Source organism: Onychostoma macrolepis, chromosome 14 (genome assembly GCF_012432095.1).
Source record: "Onychostoma macrolepis isolate SWU-2019 chromosome 14, ASM1243209v1, whole genome shotgun sequence".
NCBI lineage: Eukaryota > Metazoa > Chordata > Actinopteri > Cypriniformes > Cyprinidae > Onychostoma > Onychostoma macrolepis.
Window position 1 is genome coordinate 7,592,776 of NC_081168.1, and position 13,957 is coordinate 7,606,732.

General features: G+C 35.5%; 1 protein-coding gene across 1 annotated transcript; it reads left to right on the top strand.

Moving 5' to 3' along the window:
• The first annotated feature begins 1,073 nt into the window (after positions 1–1,073).
• Positions 1,074–13,829, top strand: atl3 (atlastin 3). The gene is made up of 14 exons (XM_058797439.1): positions 1,074–1,249; positions 2,325–2,552; positions 2,714–2,848; positions 6,337–6,441; positions 6,534–6,584; positions 8,252–8,308; positions 8,748–8,840; positions 8,952–9,090; positions 10,232–10,359; positions 10,443–10,499; positions 10,592–10,663; positions 11,649–11,840; positions 11,931–12,170; positions 12,268–13,829. The coding sequence occupies exons 2-14, from the start codon at positions 2,349–2,351 to the stop codon at positions 12,334–12,336; spliced, it is 1,542 nt and encodes a 513-aa protein (XP_058653422.1). The 5' UTR covers positions 1,074–1,249; positions 2,325–2,348; the 3' UTR covers positions 12,337–13,829.
• Positions 13,830–13,957: the final 128 nt, after the last annotated feature.

Sequence of the window (13,957 nt, forward strand, 5' to 3'; positions counted from 1 at the left end):
AGAAGACAATTAGGAGTGAATTAGTGAATCTATTAATGTCTTCTCATATGGCTTCATTTATGAAAATGAATCTTAACCTTAACCTAACCTTTAGATAATGGTTGCTCTGCAGTGGCTTGAAAGAAAAAGGCCAGTGTTCTGAAAATCTGACCTACCTACTCGAGATGACCTACCAGTAGTTTAAACTGTCATACTTGAAGCTACAACAACATAAGGCATAAAACTATCCAGATGCAACACTATTGTAATAGATGAGCTGTAAAAGTGAGCAACACCTTGTCAGCCTATCAGAATATGCTGTCACCAAAGGTAGACTCTATTGTCAGGTACGACTAACCCACAACCCCACCCTAAACCTTAACCATATAATTAAAAGGATGTAGTGTGGGTGGGTCAACCTGAGAAGCAGGTCGGATTTTCAGTACACCTTCTATATATGTGATCTTTTTAAATGTAATAGTATTGCACTTCCCCTTACCTAATAAATAATTTGAATGAATTTAACAATTTGCAGCCAAAAACATACATTTAAAAGGAAGCAAATAATTATAAATTAATACATTTTTTTTTTTCTCATAGCTTTAGGATTTCATTTTGAGCATGTGCTCTAACAAACATTTAGCTCAAGCTCTGCATAAACCAAAAGCTGTTGTGTAATGTAGTAAATGAGATGTGTTCATGGGTGTTCTTGGTCCTGGCTACACCAAAAGTGAAGGCTGCCATACCAGTGTGACTCATTATGAAAAACCTAGAAGACACTCCCTGGATGTCTGGCAAAACTTTTTTTGAAAAAAGGGGGAAGTATTGCTTGTAACGTTTTCATGTTGGCATGAGCTAACGTTAATGTTTTTAAGTGCGTTAGCTCACCGAGAAACAAAAACGGGTGTAAATGTGCGCACAATGTAATTAGAGAGGTAATATTTAATTTAGATTAAAATTGAAGATTAAAATATATTGTTTCACGCGTATAAATCACTAGGCTCAATAATATTTACGTCCTCTGATTGGACCGTAACAACAAACGCCACTCGTCATGCGTGTCTGTTCTGGGTTCTCTTGGATGTTGTAGTTTTTGTGGCCTACTGACGGTTGGAGTGTGATTCGAATTCGTTTCCAACAAAACTACATTTCCCAGCAACACGCGCGGTGGGACGTTCTTTGACGGACAAAGTTGTGTTTATTAAAACTGAAACGTTCATGATCTGAAACGGAGCCAGTGGAAGGTCTGCAGTAAAAAACGAAGCTTAAGGTACTGGAAATGATTGGTTGCTTTCAAAGACGGTAAAATGTAAACTAGCCCGAGACACTTTTAAAATGGCTTACTTTAGTTTCGTCCATTTCTCAAATATGTTTTCGGTTTGATTGAAACTCCTCAATGCTGGGGCGAGGCGATAGTAACTAGCTAGTTTACTATCAGCAAGTTTGGTTTTTATATTGTAATCATATACGTTCATCTTGTAAGATGTCGCCAAACAAACAACTTCTGATTCTTATATGGAAAAAAATATTACATAAAGGATCTGGAACTAGCCAGTCAACGAGAGGAGGTGCCTGCACTAATGTTTCAGATTTACTCATGAATATTTACTGTTATTTAATTTGACCCGAACACAATCTGAAGCCACTCTGAATGCGTTTAATGGTTAACATGAGCAAGTTTATATATTCATTTATCATATTTGACAGAAGTTTCTTAGTGGCAGTTGCCACGTTTCTCATTACTACATGCAAAGCATGCAGTACTGCAAGTCTCTGTAATTATTACATATTCTTTTGAGAAACAGCAAGGGATTCCTGACATTTTTCAGCAGGTTTGTCTGTTCCATACCTCACCTTTTTTTTTTTTTTTTTTTTTTTAAATCGGTTACACCTGTGTATTTTATTCCTCAGGGTGTGTTGTTTCACTTATACACACATTTGTGTACTAACTCTTCCACTATATGCAGATGTCAATGGCTTTGACTTTTCCACAGCAGTGTTGATTGTACTCATTTGCCCACGAGTGAAAGCAGTCTAAATGATTGAAACAATGAATCACATTCAAGCTGAAGTCTGTCAGTGGATAAGAGCATGCTTGAACCTTTTAACTGGCTTGCCACATCGCAATTTCCCAACAAACCCTGCCTTGCCAGCCAACAGGGCCAGTACTGTCTCAATAATGCCTCCCAGAAATATGATTTAACACACTGTCTTTGATATTTCCAGGCAGTTTCGAACAGCTAGCTGCAAAGGTCAAAACTAATTGTGGCATACATTCAAATATGAATGTGTGACCTTATTTTATTGCAGCCAGTAAGCTGAAACATTTTTATTGTTGCCCATAGTAAGCGTGTGATCTAGGACAGAGGATGAGGGGCGATCCTGGGCCAGTTCAGATCGTGACAGTCAACAAGGAGGATCACTCCTTTGACCTGGACACAAAAGCACTCAGTCAAATTCTGTTGAAGCCTGAGGTTCGAGATAAGGATGTGGTGGTGGTGTCTGTCGCCGGTGCCTTCCGAAAGGGCAAAAGTTTTTTTTTGGATTTGATGCTCCGATACATGTATAGGAAGGTCAGAAGAAAAACATTCAATATTCAGATCATGTAATGCACCACATAATTGAATATGAAGGCAAAATTTGCCCAGTTTTAATTTGACACTTTCTAATATAATATAGCCAGACATAATTATTCCTATTGTAAATTCACCTCTTATTATTTTGTCCTCTCCAGCCTGGTCAGGACTGGCTTGGGCAGGAGAATGAGCCTCTGACAGGTTTCTCCTGGAGAGGAGGATCAGAACCAGAGACCACTGGCATCCAGCTATGGAGTGAAGTTTTCATTGTGCGGAAGAAGGATGGAAGTGAGGTAACAAGCACCCAACAGCAGACAGCTCACTGTGGTCATGTGGTCTTGTTTAGAAAGGGTTTTACTTACATTTTTTTATATACCAGAAGCTAATGATTTTCTTGATTGTTAATGGTTTTTGAACATCTGCGTTCTTCCATTAATGCAGAAGAAACACTGTAGTCAATCAGAGTTGTGAACTTGCAGTCAGTATTGAGAGAGAAATAATGCATTGGAATAATGGGTAATATTTACTAACTATGCGTACGCGAGTGTAACACAAGTTTTCACAAACATATTATGATTCACCAAAATCTTTAGCAGTAAACCAATTAAAAAACTTTTTTTTTATGTGTTTTGCCAATCCATTTACACATCAACGGAATTTTTGGAGAAAATAGGTTTGAAACCTATGAAAAGTGTAAGTTTTTAGAGTCAGAATCAGAATGAGCTTTATTGCCAGGTATGTTAAGAAATATGAGGAATTTGTTTTAGTGACAGAAGCTCCACGATGCAACAGAATGACAGTGACAAGTCAAGACACAGAGTATAAAAAGAATAATATACAGAATATCAAAAACACAATATGCAAAACAGACAATTTTGTATGTACAGGTATGTTATGTGCAAATTTGAAATGTAAATAAGTATGTGAAAAACAATATCATCATCGTCACCATGTAAACTACAAAAATGAATTTGTGAAAACGGTGACGTCATGCATATCAGATTGTTTTCGTAGATCTGTGTAAAAGGGGATTGCTTTGACAGTTGCCTGTCAAAAAACAAACAAAACAAAAAAACTGCAAAGAACCCTCAAATTTATTCTTACTTCACAAAAAAAAAATTAAGAACACCACTAATACCACAGGTATGCAAAAAAACACATACTCTGGATGGCCTTTATGATGAAAATGTATATTTCATCTTAACATGATTTATAATATATACAGCGGGTAAAATAAGTATTGAACACGTCACCATTTTTCTCAGTAAATATATTTCTAAAGGTGCTGTTGACACATAATTTTCACCAGATGTCGGTAACAACCCAAGTAATCCATACATGCAAAGAAAACAAAACAAATAGAAATCAAGAAATTAAGTAATGTGTAATAAAATGGAATGACCCAGGGACAAAGTATTGAACTACTGAAACTTATTTAATACTTTGTACAAAAGCCTTGGTTGGTAATGACAGCTTCAAGACGCCTCCTGTAGGAGAAACTAGTCGCATGCGTTGCTCAGGTGTGATTTTGGCCCATTCTTCAAATTTTGAAGGTTCTGTGGGCCTCTTCTATGAACTGATTCAGGTGATTGGCTGGGCATTCTAGCAGCTTTATATTCTTTCTCTGAAACCAATTGAGAGTTTCCTTGGCTGTGTTTGGGATCATTGTCCTGCTGAAATGTCCACCCTTATTTCATCTTCATCATCCAGGTGTTGGGACTGAACAAGCTAATATTAATTTCTACTGACTAGGGGTAGGATTGCTTTCTAATTACTGATGGATTTCAGCTGGTGTCTTGGCTTTCCATGCCTTTTTGCACCTCCCTTTCTTCATATGTTCAATACTTTTTCCCTGTGTCATTCCATTTTATTACACACAACTTAATTTCTGAACTTATTTGTTTTGTTTTGTTTGTATGTATGGATTACTTGGGTTGTTACCGGCATCTGGTGAAAATTTCATGTCAACAGCACCTTTAGAAATACATTTACTGAGAAAAATGGTGACGTGTTCAATACTTATTTTACCCATTGTAAAGTTAAAATGAAATTTATTTAATTTGATTTAGAAAACTTCACTAACATTAAAACGAGGTTAAGAACAAATTTGTGTTGTGAATTAGGTGTAAATATTTGGTGATGTTTATTTATTTATTTTTTTGTTACCTACAAATACGAAATAATCCACTCGGTTATTAGTGAATGAGAACCATTGTTGCTATTTGTAACTGTATATGTAATATCTGCTTCTAATTCATTGTACTTTGATGGCCAGTGTAGTCTGAATGAATGATTCTGACCTGGTTATTTTTAATTAATCGGTCAAAATGATTAATACATTTGGTCATATCTAACTCAAAAGTAAATAATGTTCTAGTGTTATGTTATATTTAAGGCTTTTGAGATCAGTATTACTGACTGGTTCTGTATATGACGAAGAGCACACCGTGTTTACATGCACACCAGTAAGCTGATAACTCACAAATATCCCCAGGTGAAAAACAAGTGCACTTCCATAATGTACTTAAAGTGCTCTATTTTTACGCACTAATTTTGTACTTAATATACTAAAAATGATCTTTTAGTAGTACTTAAGATAAACTTAAGGTCATCTAAGTGTACTCAACTGTGCTATTTTGAGACACCATGAATATGAACTAAAATGCACTTTTAACATATTATTTTTGTATTTAAAAAATGTATTTAGTTACCACTTGTAGTACACTTGAACCCATCTTTCATTCACTAGTACACTCAAGTGTACTACAAGTGGTAGCTAAATATATTTTTTAAATACAAAGATAGTATGTTGGAATGATGACTTTATTAATAAATCAGGTTATTTCCCTTTAGTAACATCAAAATATAATCACTGGCATATCTGACTCAGAGTATTCCAGGTGTTTGTCAGTTGTGATGTTAAATGAAGCTTGCAACATGTCAGCGCGAAACTTACAGCTCCTTCCAGTCTGCCTTTGTGATATATTTCCTCCTTTCTTTACTGCAAAATGTTTGCTCTGTCTAGATGCGCTTAAATCTGCACTAACGATTACGCTCCTGTCACGTATCACACATGCGCACTTCAATAAACCAACACAAAGCGGGTATGAGGCAAAAAACTACCTGTGTCGACCGGTTTATGCTTACACAGTTTATGACCTTACTCCGATAAAAGAAAACTGGCTACCGCGTTTATATGACCGGTATAATATTAGCATAATCGGCTTAGGAACATGCATGTGTAGTTAAATACACGCATTAGAAACTTTAAGATTTAGTTGTAATATATGTAACGTTAATAAATATTACCAAACATAGTTGGGATCAATTATTTGTTGCTTCCTCTGAGGTACTGAGAATCATTAAGTGAAATTCCTCACAATTCCTGTCACTAGTGGAGCATGTTTCAGAAATGGTGTGAATAAAGAACTGAGTTTGAATGAAGAACTGAATTATTAGTATTAGCTCGTTTCAGTTCCCCAGAAATTCCTTATGACAGTTGCATTATGAAGTTTACTATCTGATAGCTTATCTGGTGGTTCATGTCCAGTAAGCAGTCTGCTCTTGCACAAGCACTGATTTCAGATTCATAGTAAGTTTGTGGTGAAATTCTGTCACTTCCTGTCCAAATTTTGTCATCTGTGATCTGGCTTAATGCTAGTAACGTTTTGACAGAAATCATCAAATTACTTTTTCACAATCTTGAATCACTTCAGGTCACTGTCTCTTGAGATTGAAGAACCATTGTATTAAAAAGAGCTTCTTTTTTTTTTCTCTGTAGGTTGCTGTGCTCTTAATGGACACACAAGGAGCATTTGATTCCCAGTCCACGGTGAAAGATTGCGCTACTATCTTTGCCCTCAGCACCATGACCAGCTCTGTCCAGGTTTCCACCATGCATTTCTACTATTTAGCCACAAATGAGTTGAAAGAAGACTGGAATTTTATCATAATTCCTATATATATTTTTTTTTGTAGATTTATAACCTGTCACAGAATATTCAGGAAGATGATCTACAGCAACTTCAGGTTAGTCAAATCACAACCAGCCAAGAATACAGCAGTCTCAATCTGAACTGATTTATCTTGAGATTGTCCTGCAATTTCGATCCGGAAAATTGATCACAGATAAATTATTGGGTTAAATGTAACTTGATTTTAAAAACTAATATAATACAGTTATTATACTTAAAATGTAAGTCTAATGTAAAATCTAATGTAAATGTACACTAATGTTCAAAAGTTTGGGTTGGTAATATTATGAAATATTTTAATGCAAAGCTGAATTTTCAGCATCATTACTCCTAGTCTTCAATGTCACATGATCCTTCAGAACTCCTCTAATATGCTGATTTTGTACTCAAGAAACATATTATTATTATTATTATTATCAAAATGGTTATGCTGCTTAAGATTTTTGTGGAAACATTAATGTATAATTTTCAGGATTCTTTGAATAAAAAGTTTAAAAGAACAGCATTAATTTGAAATGTTTGGTTTTTTTTTTAATATATGAAATCTTTATATACATCATTATAAATGCTTTTAATATCACTTGATCAATTTAATGCATCCTTGCTGAATAAAATATTTAGTTTCTTTCAAATATAAAAAAGATCTTACTGCCCCAAAACCTGTGGATGATAGGATACATATAGCTTATAGGATACATATAATACATATTAGGGTACATATAACACTGTTCACATTAGGTATGTGTAAAACAACATATTTTCATACTTAACTAGTCAGCGAGTTACCCAAGTAGTCACGGTTTAGGCAGGCCTGTATAATCAGAACCTGATCAGATTCGTTTTGTAGTGGCATTCACATGCAAAAAAAAAAAAAAAAGTCATTTTCTTTTAAAAGAGCTGGACAAAACACAACAAAGAGCGGAGCACAGAGTTCTCATGAATCACTAAAAAACAACCACCTGAGCTGTAATGCAACAGCTAGTAACTGACTAATATTCAACAAATAAATATCTATAACCTATTATTGCTAACCTATTATTGCTGTCAGAAAACATTGTGCACAGCAGGGCATTTCGAGTTCAACTAATTTATTTCTGCACTTATTGTGTATTATGTGGAACAAGATCTCAGCATGCTAAAACCCTTTGAGAGAGGTTGTGCCATTAAGTTATTGATGCAGTGCCGTACAGACCGTACAGTATACCACAATTATATGTGACCCTGGATCACAAAACCAGTCTTAAGACGCTGGGGTATATTTATAGCAATAGCCAAAAATACATTGTTTGGGTCAAAATTATTTGATTTTTCTTTTATGCCAAAAATCATTAGGATATTAAGTAAAGATCATGTTCCATGAAGATATTTTGTAAATTTCCTACCGTTAATATATCAAAGCTTAATTTTTGATTAGTAATATGCATGGCTAAGAACTTCATTTGGACAACTTTAAAGGCAATTTCTTTTTTTCTTTCAATATTTCAGATTTCAGATTTTCAAATGGTTGTATCTCGGCCAAATATTGTCCTATCCTAACAAACCATACATCAACGGAAAGCCTATTTATTCAGCTTTCAGATGATGTGTATATATCAATTCCGAAAAATTGACCCTTATGACTGGTTTTGTGGTCCATGGTCACACACATTCTTTTTTTCTTGTTTAAAATTGTGGTTTTATTCTTTTAATAACTTCTGTCAATCTTTTTGTTTGTTTGTGTAGCTGTTTACAGAGTATGGCCGACTGGCAATGGATGAAATCTTTCTAAAGCCTTTTCAGGTATGAACACACCTTGCTGATATTGACATTGTAGGCACCTCTGTTTAAATGTCTGTATCTGTAGTGACACGTGCCCTCTGTGCTCAAATTTGTATTTCAAATTTGTGGTTTTTACTTGGCATTCATTTGACTTCATAAGCACAATAACCTCAGGAAAAAGAAATATGGTGACACCATGTTACAGTGATTGTTTGAGATAGAAGTATAATGGTATTTGTAATCTTATATTGGATGATAATCATATTTATGTCCCATTATATTTACATCTGTAACAAGAATAATAATACTGGGGTAGTACCATGGTCAACATTTGTCTGAGAGCTCAGGACAGATTTTACATATAACCATATTTACATATAATCAGAGGGCATGTGTATTAAAGAAAACGCTTATGCCTTCATATTTCCTTCATGCCAGCTCAAATCTTTCTTGCCCGCAGTCACTTATGTTCCTGGTCAGAGACTGGAGCTTCCCGTACGAGTACAAATATGGGTTTAAGGGAGGGAGTGATTTCTTGGACAAACGTCTGCAAGTAAGTGTCTGAGAATGATACTCATGTTTGGTATGTTCAGTTGTGTGTGTGTGTGTGTGTGCGTGTGTCTGTAGTGATATCTCTTTTATGTGTTTGTCTGGTGGTGTTCAGGTGAAGCAGACTCAGCATGAGGAGCTTCAGACAGTGAGAGAGCACATTCACTCCTGTTTCACCTCCATTTCCTGTTTTCTCTTACCACACCCTGGCCTGAAGGTGGCAACAAGCCCTGCTTTCACGGGACAGCTGTGTGGTATTAGACTTCATTCATGTTTTACTACACATATTACCTTGGGATGGGTACAATTACCAGTGCATTTAATAGTGCCAGCAGAGATCCATCTTAAAAACACCAGAATTTATTATTATTATTTTTTTTTTTTCAACTTCAAAACATTTTTACACTAATTTTGTGATCTCACAATACTTTGATCAAAGTGCTCATCCCTAATTCTGCTGGTTCCTCACAAAAATGATATACACTGCTGAACGTTTGGGGTTGGTAAGATGTTTTGGAAGAAATCTTGGTTGCAATAAGGTTTATTAGTTAACATTAAATGAATGCATTAACTAATATTAACTAACAATGAGCAATGCATTTGTTACAGTATTTATTCATCTTTGTTAACATTAATAAAAGTACAACTTTTCATTGTTAGTTAATTTTAGCTTGGGTCCATTAATTAATATTAACAGATGAAACTTTGGATTTTAAGAATGTATTGGTGAATGTTGCTATTAATATGAACTGAGATTAATAAATGCTTTAGAAATATTTTTCATTGTTAGTTCGTGTTAACTAATGTAGTTAAATAATGTTAACAAATGGAACCTTATTGTAAAGTCTTACTGAAATCTCTCACCGTACGCTCACTAAAATAGAGTAAAAACAGTAATATGAAATATTACAATTTAAAATAAATATTTCCTATTTCCATTTTGAAATGTAATTTAATCCTGTGATTTCCTTCTGAAATCATTGTAATACACACATTTGGTGCTCAAGAAACATTTTTATCACAGTTGAAAACAGTTGTGCTGCTTAATATTTTTATGGAAACCATTGTACATTTTTTTCAGGATTATTTGATGAATATAAAGTTCAAAAGAACAGAATTTATTAAAATAAAAAAAAATTTGTAATGTTTTAATAACTTTTATCAATTTAATGCATCCTTGCTGAGTAAAAATTATTTAGAGAAAAAAATCTTGCTGACCCCAAATAATAGAGCAAATCATATGTCAACACTCCACATACTGACATCGGCATCCCTCTTTGTGTCCCTCATTGTGGGTTTCATTTTCTTTTTTACATCTCTCATTTTATACTAACATTCTTACGTTATTTGTGTCCTAACTCTCTCTCTAACAATCACTCCTTCTGGCACTCTCAGATGTGGCTCCAGAGTTCAAGGAACAGTTGCGTGAACTCATTCCCAACCTGCTGAAGACTGACGAGCTGGCTGTGAAAGAGATCAATGGAAATAAGGTGACCTGCAGGGGCCTGCTGGAGTACTTCAAGGTGAGCTCACACCTGGCTTATGATCATCTTGATCTCTATTTTGTTGAGCAGTGTTTCAAATGAGTTTTTTTTTTTTCTGTCAGGCATATATCAAGATATATCAGGGAGAAGACCTTCCACACCCTAAATCCATGCTAGAGGTAACAGTGCAGTTTTACTGATATTTGGTATTCATTTATGACTTATCACAAGTTGTTATCATGTTGTTGAATTCATGTTTTGACTCATTCAGGCTACAGCAGAGGCCAATAATCTTGCGGCTGTGGCGTCATCAAAAGACCAGTACTACAAGAATATGGAGAAGGTCAGGCTGTTACACACTCATTATATGTACAATGTGTTACACACTCATACTGTATGTACAATATGTACAGTTCCTTTCAAAAGGTTAATACATATTGTTTCTGAATGAAACTAATACTAATACTATGGTTGTGCCGATAGACGATAGTAGCGTGTATCTCCAATAGTCTGATATCACCTGTGGCTGATGCCTTTGATGAGATTATTATTATTGATGTTGTTGTTATTATCAGGCTAGTAATACTATCTAATTAATATTAGGGCTTATTTGTTCCATCATATTTCTTTTTCTACATTTTTACAGTTTTTCGCGTTATAACCAATCACACACGATTCTGTTGAGCATATGAATACAATGGCCAATCAGAGGCGTTCAGTATCATCGCACTGAAGTTTTGTTGTTCAGTACACTTGCTAACTGAATTCTCTCATCATAAAAAACAAAGTGCAGATGTATGTGCGATGTAAGAGATTTATTCATCATACAGTGTAGATAGCTTCACTGCTTTTAAAGTGCATAAACTCATGCTAGACTTAAGTCAGTGATGATGTTCTTTGATAATGTAAATGTTCTTTGGTTGTTTTCTGTAGCTGCTATTTGAATGAGGAAATGTGAGCATTATAATTAGTAACTTGCAATGTTTCTATTAAATGTCGTCATAAAAAAAAAAAATTCCGTCACAATAAAAAATATTTTATATATTTAGTTAATAGATTACACTACACTAACATTAGGCTGCTTTTAGCCTTACCCTGGAGTTGGTTCACTTTCTGGCTATGAAACGAAGTAAATAATTTAAAAAAAAATTAGTGATAGTATCGTGTATTGGGATTTCACAGGCTAACGATATGGCTATGGAGCATATCACCCAACTAATGCGTATTTTTACATTTGCATTGGCGTGTGATTACCAAACTTAATATCCATTTAACCTTTTATATAATGTCCTTTTTATTTATTTTTCACACATCCCCCTCACTGTTAGGTGTGTGGTGGAGATCTGCCTTATGTGGCTCCTGACTCACTGGAGGAGAAGCACCGTTTCTTCCTGCAGGAGGCCCTTCATCTCTTCTCCAGCACTAAGAAGATGGGTGGGCGGGATTTCTGTCACCGTTATCAGGCACAGTTGGAAGCAGAGCTGAAAGATCTGTGGGAGTCCTTTACCAAACACAACGAGGTAACAAGTGAAAAAGCATCGAAAAAATTAATGTGTGAAAAACATTTCAAAACTTTTTATTAATTTTATGTACACTTCCTGTCTTTTCAGTCCAAGAATCTTTTTAGTGCTTTCCGGACACCTGCAGTGCTGTTTGTCCTGGTCTGCCTCCTGTATGTGCTGTCGGGAATTTTGTTCTTCATTGGCCTGGAAACTATTTCCTTTGCATGTGACTGTGTAGTTGGCCTGGCCATGATTGCTATGCTGACCTGGGCCTTTATCCGTTACTCTGGCCAGTACAGAGAAGTAGGCTCAGCCATAGACCAGGCTGCTGGAGTAATACTAGAGCAGGTACATATATTCCTTTAATAATTATACACATGAAAATATATATTTTAAACAAAGATGAAAAATGTACTTATGCTGTCTAAATTCAATTTTTTTTCAGGCCACAGATGTGTTAAACAAGACAAGAAGCAAGGGTCAGGTGGCTGCACAACATAAGAAAACAAGATAGCTTCTCAGTCATACCGAAGATGCCAGAACGAGATGTAAACTGCACAGACGCGACCAATAATGTTACCAAATAATGCATATCTCCAAACATAGCACTTAAATTTCTACTTCTAATGCAGGCTGACTCATTTTGTCAGAATATCTTAAAGCAGATTTTTAAATATCAACACAAGACCAAATATCACAAACCAGCAGCTGGTTTTTCAGGGACAGGTATTGATTTAGCACAAGGGCTAAACTCTCCACAGAACTGCATTGATATGTTTACAGTTGTTCATTCCAGTTCAGCCAAAGACATCCTCCATAGCAGGTCAGGGTTGTATAGCGTTTAGATTGCACTTGTATTGCACTCTGTAGACATGTTATCTGTTTGTTCTCTTTAGCCAGGAATACCTTTGCACATGAACTGCCATTACTTCATTAAGGCTTGAGCTTGATAAAATGTTTAGTATTAAAAGTGTAACTATATTATGTGAACTTTGCAAGAGCTTTGTTCTGTGTTCTTTGTACCAAATTGTGGCCTTCTATGCATTCCATCTTGTACACATCCATGTATGATTTATATGGGAGTTTCTGTCAATAAGCCATTTCACTTGGATTGGGTTTCATAATCGGGGTAACAAACGTATATTATTCCATCCCAATGTTCTTGAGTGCTGGATTGGTTCTGTTCACTTCCTCTTAACTCCTGGCATGTTGTTGGGTTTTCAAAACCATCCTGATACTGTCGTTTAGTTGGACTTAAAGTATTGATAGGAAAGCTGATATTAACTATTCAACAGTGTCTTGAGGAAAGCTTGGTCATTGTGCACTATTCTGTAATCGGGTTCATATTTGCATATCATTAGTAAACGCCTGCTTTGATTCTGTTATTGGACTGATTTGAGCACTGTTGCGTCTTATGACTTTCCATTTTAATTTTTGTCACATAACATTCCTTGTGTGATGTGGTGGTTAAATAGTATACCTGGAGAATCTAGAGTACCTGAAAGCATTTATTCAGGTTTTTAAAGACATTTATGCATATGTCCCGCAAGGAATGTCTGTAAAGTAAAGTGTGTATTTGTGGCGTTTTTCTTTGATGCATTCCAACAGAGCCTCAGTTGGAGGCTTTGAATGGGTTACATTCACTTTTTCAATTGAGTGGACCTGCCTAAACTTACCAGGGATCATTCTCTGTCCCTGTATATCACTTTTACTGTTACATACACTTTATATACCCCAAAAATAAAGCTATTCGCATGCCATAGACTGATGGGTCTTGTTTGTATACAGTTGAAGGCAGAAATGTGAAGAAGAGTCAACGTTTATACACTAGGTGTCAGCATTGATTTAAATGGAGAGAATATTTCAGTGAGCGTCGTGGCCACGTTTGAACATCCGTTCATTTGCATCAGTCTACAAATGAACAAAAGCGAGTAAATGCAACCTTTGATTTATACATCATTTGTTCACTGCAAACTGTAGAGAATAAAGGATATTCTGTGCTCTTTAGTAAGCAGTACGCATTCTTCCTTCTTTGCAGTTTCATTCTTTGCTGCTGTACACCGCTCCCTCTAGCGTGTGCTGTGTGAATTTTTCCTATAGAAATGAAATGTCCTTGTTTCCTTATATGGCGATCG